The 10,860-nt window shown below is 40.5% G+C and overlaps 1 protein-coding gene across 1 annotated transcript; it reads right to left on the bottom strand.

Annotated features, from left to right (window-relative positions):
• Positions 1-4: 4 nt before the first annotated feature.
• CHMP5 (charged multivesicular body protein 5) lies at positions 5-10,855 on the bottom strand. Its single transcript, XM_030010832.2, has 8 exons — positions 10,654-10,855; positions 5,711-5,815; positions 4,893-4,939; positions 3,197-3,290; positions 3,046-3,117; positions 1,829-1,937; positions 1,320-1,432; positions 5-608 (listed from the first exon to the last, which is right to left on the bottom strand). The coding sequence occupies exons 1-8, from the start codon at positions 10,720-10,722 to the stop codon at positions 558-560; spliced, it is 660 nt and encodes a 219-aa protein (XP_029866692.1). The 5' UTR covers positions 10,723-10,855; the 3' UTR covers positions 5-557.
• Between the last annotated feature and the right edge of the window lie 5 nt (positions 10,856-10,860).

The raw sequence follows: 10,860 nt of genomic DNA, 5'->3' as shown, positions 1-10,860 counted from the left end.
GGTGTCAGCTAATCTACGTGATTTTATGTCTCCACAGAATACATAAAGTTAACGATAACCCTATTTATTACAGCTTCCGAGGAGGTTACAAGGATGGTAGCGTAAAAGTCTCGAGACTGCAGTAGTTTAAAAATTGCATTCAATTCTTTTATCAAATGAGCGTAGTAATAAGGGAGCTATTTTACAGAGAGTGAGCAGCGACGCACAGTCTCGGTTTCAAGAGAGAGAAACGTAATACAGAGTCAAAATAAACCTCAGCTATCGACAGCCACCACTACTCTTCACATCATACTTTGTCCAGAAGACACGGAAATCGAAACCTGTCAGACTTGACTGCTTCCACTGAAGGGAACTGTGCCGAATTTTCCATTAATAGAAAAGTCAGTAGCAGAGCAACTTTCTTCAAAGAAAGAACACCACCAGCCATTGATATTGCCTTCTAAGATGTAGTGATATTAAGGTTACACTGGAAGTACAAGTTCTCCAGGATTTAAAAAAAAATTCTTAACGTGATTTGTAAAGTGTAGTTCATTATATCCATTGTGCTTTTGAAACATTTATGTTGCAGGGATCTTTGGCAACCCAAATTCATCCACCAATACACCATCCTGTAAGAAAGGGAAAGAAGCAACAGGTTAACAACTCTCCACCAGCCAGAACGTTTCACAAAAGTTTCCTTACAATTTCTATAAAGTGATATATCTGTAATTGTCCCTGTGTGACAGCTGGGGTCAAAATAAGAGCAACGGTGTTCTCCCTCACTATGAAGCTGTATTAAAGCCCCAAAAGCAAACATACAGAAGACTTCCTTACGTTTTTAAGAATAACTATAGTAGGAGCTGTAATGGTACACTTCATTCTACCTGCAGTCTGACAATGTTAGAATCACAGAATCGTTTAGGTTGGACAAGACCTTTAAGATCATCGAATCCAACTGTCAACCCAACACCACCATGCCCACTAAACCATGTCCTGAAGTGCCTCGTCTACGTGGTTTTTTAATACCTCCAGGGATGGTGACACCACAGCTTCCCTGGGCAGCCTGTTCCAATGCCTGACAACCCTTTCAGTAAAGAAATTTTTTCTAATATCCCATCTAACAGGAGTTACAAAATGCCGTTTTAGCTCTTTAAAATATAATAAGGAGCATTCAGTACACTGTACTCTCTCATATATAGCATCCAAAATATGTAAAACATTAAGCACATTTTCTTGTTCAAAATATTAAGGATTCCAAATATCAAGCAACCAACACAAATGTGACTAATCGAAAACAAAAAAAACACAGGTATTTTGCTTTTAAAGAGGAAAGGACTCACTTTGTTTTTCGTGTCAGTAGGAGTGACATCTGGGATTGCTGGAGCAGATGCAGCTTCATCTAAGTAGGAATTGTCTTCATCAGCTAAAAGCTCATCACCTAATGCATCCAGTTCTGGAATTGAATTATGTCGGTTGAAAAATTATGCAAGGAATTCCTTTTGCAAAAGAAAAGCTGCTCTTACAGAGAAACAGGATTCATACTGAATGCTTACATTCATACTCATTCAGCATTATTTAGTCATCAGTCAGGAATACACACACACACACACACAATGGAGAGAACCTTCTTTCCGTCATTGTAGCATTCCATCAGTGTATCTCTCATGTTTGTCTCATACTCTTGTTACTACTCCTAAAGGAAATGCAGCTTTTATGTTTAAAAAAGTGATTAAAACTTTTTTTTTTAAACACACTTAAAGTATTTGACTAATGAAATTAAAAATCACTGTATGACTGCATGATGATTTTTACATTCAGTAACGTAAAAATCATCCTCCACCTTCCTAACCTGCTTCCAAGTCATCTTCATCAATCTCTGGTGTTCCATAGCTGCGACTCAGTGCCTCCTGGACTTCATTGGCTTCTTCCATCATATCCTCTAACTGATCTTGTATGTCCTGAAGCAAGAAACAATTTCAACTGGTCCATATTTTACAGTTTTAGTTAAACTTATCAGAGATTAATCAAATTCAGTTTAATAATTCCAACATACAAGGCACTCAAATTTGTTAATGCATAAACCGTTTTTTGAAGCAGCATTAATACAAGTCAACACACACGCATTCAGGACTATAGTGTGGCCTTAACTACTATTAAAATTACAATAAATGTATGAGGTAGAAAAAGAGGAACCTTGAAACAACATCTCTGCAAAATCCTCTTGTTTTAAATATTCTTCAGGGTAAATTGAAAAACTCTAATAAATTACCCAGAGTCCAGCATCATCTTGAAAAGCAGGAGAGTTTGAAATCTGGAGAAATTAAATCTACCATCTGGAGAATAAGCACTAACCTGAGTTGTGCCACAGCAAAATTTAGAAGATACTTTAGCATACCTCTTGGCACTGTACTTGGTAAAACTAAGGAGACAATACTTGCCTAAAGGTTTACAATGCGAGCCATGTATAAAAACAGCATAGCAAAGAGGACTTAAAGGAATTCAGCACTGGCATTTGGTAAGAGTTTAAGTGCAGCATACTTTATACTTAGAGATCTTACAGGGGTTTTTTATGCATTTTCTGAAGACGGGGTCAGGCCTTGCCTACCTCTTGAAATTAAATTGGTTGGTTGGTTGGTTTTTGGTGGGGTTTTTTTTGGTTGTTTTAGGGTTTGGGTTTTGTTTTTTTTAATCAGATGCCACCTTGAACTGGGGGAGCAAAGGACTAATCTGCATGTTGCTAACGTGGGGGAAAAAAAAAAAAAAAAAAGAGGACAAAAAAGCCATAGCAGGAAGTATTCACCAACATTTACGCTGAAGTGCAGAGGAAAGGAAGGGAGAGGTTAAAGATTAGCCCAGCAAGGAAACACCAATCAGTGCAATAAGGCCAACAACTGATTGTGCAGTACCAGAGAAATCGAGAAGGGATTATGATAGTGGTCCCATAAAAAAGGGAGGCAAACTCATGTGAACTAAAACAGTCAGCTCACCTTTAAGTTACATAGTCCACTTGTCACTATTTTAGTACATTGTTTCTGTGCTTTAATAACTTAAACTATAGAAGCTTACCTCAATTTGATCAATTTTGACTTGCTTGTAAGCTTTCTTCATTTCTTTCACCCCCAGTTTCATTGCATCAACCTAGAATAGAGCCAAAAACATGCTTGTATCTGATGTAGCATACACAAATTAAACATATGTGAGATTAATATACTGGTACCGTTGTCTTTGTATCCTTCAGTGCCTGAATAGTGTAATTAGCTTGTTCCATATTAAAAGACTGCTGTGACAGATTATCCCTCTGTTGTTCATACCTGTTAAAAACAATGCAAATAATGGCTTTAAAACACCACACTATTTATTGCCACAAAAATTCTTGATTTTTTTAAAAATTGAAAAATCAGCAGCAGTAGTCTAAAGATAGGAACAGATGGTCGTTTTGGGGGTTTTTTTTAATTTCTTATAAACAATCACAGAATAAACAGCTTCATAAAAATCTGGCCATACGCATTTATGTGTATTTAAAGTGGACAAAGCGACTCTTGAACTAAGCTTCTGTTTTAACTGACAGCGACACCGTATTTGTATAGGCTAACACAGTAGGTGAGCATATAGCAAAAGTTTTAATCGCTATAAGCTAGAGATGCATGCCATTGCTCACTAATGCTGTAAGCAAAATGGAAGAGATGCAGGTTATCCAAACCACAATGGCTCTGCACTGGAGCTTTGCAGGGCAGGGAGGAGGGGGAGGATAGGGTAGCAAAAGGAAACTGCTAAGGCTAACCAGAAAGAAGAGGGAGACTTTAAAAATCAAGATATCATCCTTCTCAAAGCTAAACTTGTATCCAATCAAAAATGTAAAGTATGTCAAGTTAAATATAAAAATGAAAGCATAAAAATGAACAGTCAGTCCTTCTTCAAACCCAAGGCAGAACATCTGCAAGACAAGGATGATCCGAATACAGAACAGCTTCTGGACAAAGAATGACTAAATAAATTACTGTTCAACAAGATGGAAAAGATATGATGATAGCCTATTATAAGGGGCCCAGTGACTGTAAATAGGGGAACAACTATCAAGTAAGATTAGCAGGCAGCATAGGTAAAAAAATGAAAAAAAAAAACCAAACCCAAAAACAAACAACAAAAAACCAAACAAAACCAAGCAGTCCTTCTCATAACATCTAACTATTGCATTCCTTACCATAGGATATTTTGGATGGTAAGAGTTCACAAATACTTAACAAGTAATTGAGCAAGTCTGCAGAGGTACAATTCATCTGAGGGATATGAAATACAAGACAAAGGAGCTTTGGCTCAGATAGCATCCAAGAGATTTGCGGTTCAGGGAGTGTAAGATATTCCAGCAAAGCAGCCCTGAACACTTGCCATGTTCTGACATTCTTTCCTTTGTATTTGTTGCTGGACACTTTTCAAGACAGTATAGTAGGCTAGACCAGACCACAGGATCATCTATCCCGTCTATTCTGGTTTTTTTGCATAGACACAATTACCTGTGCTACATGTGCTCAAGTCCTAAAGGGTGTCCACAGAGAACAGGTAAATTTCCAGTAAACCAGACCAAGATCATCAAGTACACGATTTACAGTACTCAATTAATAATATAAAATGAGGCACTGTCAGAAAGTTGAGGACCCAAGCATAGCTTTAATAATGAGCAGATTTAGGTCAGCTTGTTCCAATCCAAATTTATATGGTCACATACAAGTAAGGCATAAATATGCTGATGCAAAATCTGTAAGGAGACGCTTCTGAAAGGCCGGCTAGCTTGTTCAGCATTTTTCTTTAAAGAATGCTCAGAAGCAAGAGTACTGGAAAGATAAATGAAAGTGTGCCATCCCCCTTAAAGAAAACAGGCTTTCATTAATCCCAAACTGAGAAAGGTTTAAACTTACATTCGCTTCTGCTTTAACACTCTCAATGCTTTCTGCTTTACTGTATTCTGAAAGACACAATATCGTTATGTTAGGAAAAATATTTGACTTCACTCTTGATTATACTGTTTAAACCTACTGTATTGCATTTAAGTTTTCCAAAAGATTCCTCAGTTACCAGTGCAAAGAGTTTAACAATAGTCACATTCAGCATTTGTCCTGCATTAATGATTAACCAAATAGGCTTGTAAGTAAAGCTTCTAATAGAAAATACTTTCAAAATTTCTGGCTTTTAAATTTTTTTTTGATAAGCAGAATACAAAGTCAAACTTAGTCCACCAGAACCATCTTTCATCAACACATTTTAATGGTCAGCATCAAATAATACTGTGAAAGGTACTTTAACAATACTGTTTATATTAGATAGGTTTATTATTAGATAGATATATTTTATATTACATGTTCATCCACTTTCAAAAATGGGTTTTCCTACTCCCTTTCTGCACAGTGCAGACCTTTTTGTTTTGGCTGATGAAGAAAACAGCCTCTCTACTAGACTTAATTCAAGTAACAGCAAGAAGAAGGGAAGCAACTTACTTCTGACTGAGGAATTACATTACACTTTGGAAGAAATAAAGACCAGTGAAAACACTGTTCAAAGATGCATGTCTAAGAGATGCTTCAGAATAAAAATAATTCTGCAGGATCTTTAGATCTCATCAGTAAGGCACGATGCAATTCTAAGAACCTGATGAACTGGCTAAATCACGCCAGTTCACTACGTGACAAGAAGTATGAGTCACATCCTCTCATGCTTAAATCCCACAGAAGATTCTTACCTTTGCAGGTCCCTCTCTCATCTTCTTCATTTGATCCTTATACTTCACTAGTTCGGCATCAAGCCTAGCAATTTTCTTGTCAATTGACTCAGCTCTGCTATCCACCTTTAATACATAATGGGGAAAACAAACAAACAAAAACATTCATTAAGGTTTTATTCAGGTAATGGACAATAAAAAGAACAGCCTCAGTTTTATTATGCTTCTAACTGAATTGTTTCTTCACTCAGTGGTTTTATAAACAGTTTGTAGAGAATCCAAACCCAGAATCAAGTGAAACACCTTCTACAAGGAGCACAAGAAACATTCTGAGGTTGCAGAAAGCTCTGCCATTGTAACATGTTGTCATCACTTTGAGATGCTCCCTTGCACACCCACTCAAGTCAAGGCCTCTGTTCAGGAATTTCTGATAACTTCCAGTGCCAGGGACTAAACTGGAACGGAGAAAGAAAAACCTAGGTGTACCATGCTGGCAGATAGGGGGCAATGCAAAAGGGACAGGGATGTGTTCAGCAAGGCTAGAGGTTTATTTCTGGTGAGGAGAGAACAGTAATCCTTCAGAATCATACCTGGATGACTGGTTACATTTAAGAAGCCCAGACTTAACCATTTTTTCAAAGGTGCCTAACTTATTTGTCAGAGAGACACTTTCCCCATCACTTCCCGCAAAAGGCACCAGGACACAGCAGTTCCACCCGGTAGCTACTCTGAATTCTTACTGCACTTTTGCTTCAAATCCCAATAGTAGCTGCGTAGCTCAGTAAGAGACCTCCAGCAGTCGAGCCCAACGGCCCTGCTGCAAAGCATATCACAGCTGTCATCATGGAAATATTTTAACCCTTCTGCATAAGAAGGTTAAAAGTGGTCATTACATAACCAAGCATGGGTATAGATCATTCTAACAGTATAGACAAATTCATAAAAAAGACAAAGAAAGCCTCCTTAACATGAACCAACTATCACAGCATTTCTCTGGAAACAACAAAATAAAGCTTATTAACTTCTCATTCCAAGGAGCCTCTCTAGGGATTAGAATACACTGACATTCCAATTATAGCGTGAGGCCAATCAGTGCAAATTTACAATTTTGACTTGCTAATAGTGTGGCTAAACATGTACAATTATGCAGATTTTCATTTTGGTGCCTCAGTGATCCTTTTCAATCTCTGCTCTAGGACAGCAACCTGCATTCGCCAGAGGCATCCTGAGCAGAACATTTGATATGAACACTCCACACAAGACATTAAAGTGCCTGGGCACAGCTGGCATTGAAAAAATTGTATTAAGCTTTCTATGAGGCCAAATATTTTACTAACAGCAAGAAAAAGAGATATTTGCGATTGCAAACCTCTTGCAGGCTCAAAGTGTAGCATCTCCTCAAGATCTTCATCAGCTAAATGTATCTCTGAGGTCAGCCTCCCTCACAGGGGAAACCCAGTTATTTGGTTTATTTATATAATGATTCTTTTAGGCAGTACTAGCAGAAAACAGAGACAGATCCTCCCACCTCGATTAACTACATAAAAATTGGACACACACGTTACACAGGACATTACACAGCTTTTAAAAATGAGAACAGACATAAGAGGGGACAGTGGATCTAATTCATCCAAAAGAAAACTAGACTGTGTATTAGGACTTGAAGAGCTGCTTTCTATTATTGACAAATAAGGCATACCGAGGTACGTTTCGTTGCTAAAGAAGGGCCCCAATCTAAACAAAAGAAAGTGATCGTGGTATCCCAAATCGCTATTAAGCAAAATCACATTTTATTTCAATTAAAAAAAGAACATCACATACAAGACTGAGTTTTAACACTGTTGTCACAACTATTAGTCTTTTGTTCCTATGTTTCCTACTTACTACTCTGAAAAAACATAAATTTGGAGTGTTTTTTGAAAGAAGACAAAGTAAAAACAATACCAATGCCACAGATCCTTCCTCCTACCAGCCTCATGACAGCTCTGAGTCATCTGACTGTGCTCAGCCAGCAAGGATAAAAAAAATCTGCCACTTAGTGCAATGTTGAGGCAAGCACGGCAGGCGGGCAAGACAGCGAGCAGAAACTGCAAGGGAGAATGGGAACATACCAATGGAGAATAAGTGACAGGAGGGCATCGCACAGCCAGCCGGAAAACTCGATAGTAACCAGCCATCGAAGAGAAGTAGGGAGAAGTGTTCCCTGGGCTTTAGTAAACACTTCAGATTAGTGATCCCACAGAACCAGCTCTTTAAATGCAAAAATCTTGAATTGTTTCGATATCTTAAGGTGATGCTTGTTCTCTCACCACAGGAAAAAAAGCGTATTGTGTGCTGATCTTATTGGGTTCAGTCATACTACTTCTGCATACACAGGAAAGAACATCCGAAACACAGGCATCATTACCGCCCAAGAGCTGTCTACATTTTTAACAAATAGTAACTCTAAACATTAATCATTGCTCGCCAAATACAATAAATCCTAACTGCCATTTAATGGCTAATTACCACTGAAGTAACACAGTAAGAGATTTTACAAAGCAATCTGACTCTTTCAAAAGATATAACAAAATGTGTCTAAGATTGAAAACAACATAGAAGTGATATTACTTGTGTCTCCAAACTGTTGAATTTAACATGCTAAAGAAACAGTGCAAGTTTTTAACATCTCACACAACTCTCTTCAATAATGATTCACAGGTAATTTAAGGAAAAAAAAAAACCTGATGATCTGTCTCATCTTTTAGCAGGACCTGTACTAGAGACTTCACTATTGCGAAAATGACCTGAAAACACAGCAAGTTATTCTCAGATCAGATAGATTACCTCATGTAAATTGGCACAAAAAGTTAATGCATAAACTTCAAACTTGTAAAAGGAAGTATGTTTCTGCCCACACCTACTAGTATACAGAACTGTCTTAAATTTTAGTTCCATCCACAGAAATTGAAAGTTGTCAAAACAGGGCAAAAAGCTAAGATGGAGCTCAGTAACGTTAACAGCGGTTTATAGACTTCCTCGTACCAAGAGCTGTGCTTGGACCCAGCCCTTCATTTCTCAACAGCTGACCAACACAGGCTCTTGATTTCATATCTTAAAAGCCACCCTGTAATTCATCATGGGTTGCCAAGTCACCGCATATGTAAAATAAATCTGAAAGTCTGCGTTTCCGTTAACCTGTTGTCTTCTATAGCCAAATTTTCAGATAATGTCATTACAGACAACTAGAAGACGATCAAAACTGCATGCAGCTCCTGGTGGGTAGTGGCCACGACCACCTTTTTGAGAAAAAAATCCTCAATTCCTGGCATTGCCAGTCAAAGCAGCCGTTTAAATTACACTTTTATGTACCCCCAAAATCCACTGGGATTGAACAAGCTCCTAGTGGAAGACAGCCTACTGGCATATCGAAATCTGGCCGGTTTTGTTATTATTTGTCTCAACATTAGAAAACGCACATTAACTTGGAACTGTCAAAATCAGCCCTCAAAAATCTGACTGACTAATATAGAGTTGGCTGCTGTGAGGAAGAGATTTCCTGATCTTCTGCTTATAGCGCTGAAATGGCAAACTTCAGTATTAATAACAGTATCTCAGATGGATTTTGGAGTTCCAGACATCCACCAAAGCATTCACTGGTAACGATGGGAAAGCTCACTCTGATTTTTGGGGATATGCTTTATTTACTGTTCTAACTAAATGTACTTGGAGCTATCTTTGGGTTCAATACCGCTAGACAGCAATGCAGATTCTTTGCCAATAAAATAACGTTCTGGGAAAAACAGTAACTGTGACCACTTCTCTCCTCGTCGCAGCCACTGGCATACACAAGAGACTGACGTGCATGGGTTTGTGCAGGCAGCACTGACAAATATTAGGTATTTAACTAAAAGAGTCTCTTCACTGGGTAGCAAAATAAATCTTCTGGGAGGAAAATGGTGATTTTCCACAGAAATGTTTTGTTGCCAGGTTATAGGGACAATGGCTCAGTTACCCTCTACTTATACCACAACCATTACTGATGTTTCACCTGACTTTGTTAAGCACTCGGACAAATGCTCGAGACCTCTGTGTTCTTTCTTCACATCTCAAAATTAGTTTACGACAGAAGGAGTGGTAAAAACATACCCCGGTTTTCTTCACAAACTTAAAAGCCAAAAAAAGACTATGAAATTACAAGATTAACCTTCTTAAAACTTTTCCTTAACCTTCTTTTCAGGCAGGCCAACCTTACAACAGCTGTGAAGTGTTCCACCACGTGTTTCCTCAGCATTTCTTACTTGGTCTGGGCTCAACTGTCCACCTGCAGACGCCTTTGCCATCGACCCTACGGCAAGCTCGTCCGTAGCAGACGGAACAATCTTCATCAGAAGGTGGGATTTGCCCTCCCAACTCCTGTATGGGACAGAGGGGCTCGTTCCCTTGCTCCTGTCCCTGCCTTCTCGCAACTTGGCATGGCGGGAGTTAGCGCGGAAATATTGGAAATATCCATGAGGAAGCCAGGCCGTACACGCCCATCGCGTGCATCGGTTTACGGGATGCGCTCCTACGCACAGCGAAGAAACACAGGCATGGGCGTATTTCTGTACAAGCGCCGATGCCCAGGTGCGCGCTAAAACACACCCGTGTGCGCGCACACACACACACACCGTGCCGAAGCACGGCCGTGTAGCTACACACGCTCAAGTACACCCACGCAGAGGGGCAGACCCGGTGCCCGCACGCCGCTCTCTTCCCACCCCCGGATAGCCAGACGCACACCTGTGCACAGGTGCATACCGACACGTCCGTCCGTCCGGAGACGGGCACTAAACCCGGGGCCGAAGCTCCACAGCAGCGGAGGCGGGCAGGGCCCGCGGGCCGCCGGCCCTCCAGGCCCGCCGGGAGGGGAGGGCCTCGCCCCGCCGGTCGGGCCGGGCCCGCTCCGCCGCTCCCCCGACCCCCGCCCCGGGGAGGGCACTGACCGTCCCGATGCAGTCGGTGAGGCTGGGCGGAGGCGCCTTCGGCTTCGCTTTGCCGAAGAAGCGGTTCATGGCGGCGGTGCCTCGGTCCCGGTAACAGAGCTCCCCGCCGACCCGGAAACCCACCGACGGCCGGGCCCCCCCCCCCCCCCCCGCCCCGAAGCACTGGTACGGCGGCACGCCCCCGGACTTCCGCTCTCCTCGCGACGG

Source organism: Aquila chrysaetos, chromosome 4 (assembly GCF_900496995.4).
Source record: "Aquila chrysaetos chrysaetos chromosome 4, bAquChr1.4, whole genome shotgun sequence".
Taxonomy (NCBI): Eukaryota; Metazoa; Chordata; class Aves; order Accipitriformes; family Accipitridae; genus Aquila; species Aquila chrysaetos.
Note: the sequence above shows the minus strand (reverse complement) of the source record. Positions and strands in the feature narration are given on the sequence as shown.

Coding starts and splice junctions, on each gene's coding strand:
- CHMP5 (XM_030010832.2), bottom strand. CDS start 10,722: ATGAACCGCTTCTTCGGCAAAGCGAAGCCGAAGGCGCCTCCGCCCAGC. Junction 4,940..5,710: donor TGAGAGAGGGACCTGCAAAG/GTAAGAATCTTC, acceptor TGTGTCTTTCAG/AATACAGTAAAGCAGAAAGC. Junction 1,433..1,828: donor TGAAGATGACTTGGAAGCAG/GTTAGGAAGGTG, acceptor ATTCAATTCCAG/AACTGGATGCATTAGGTGAT.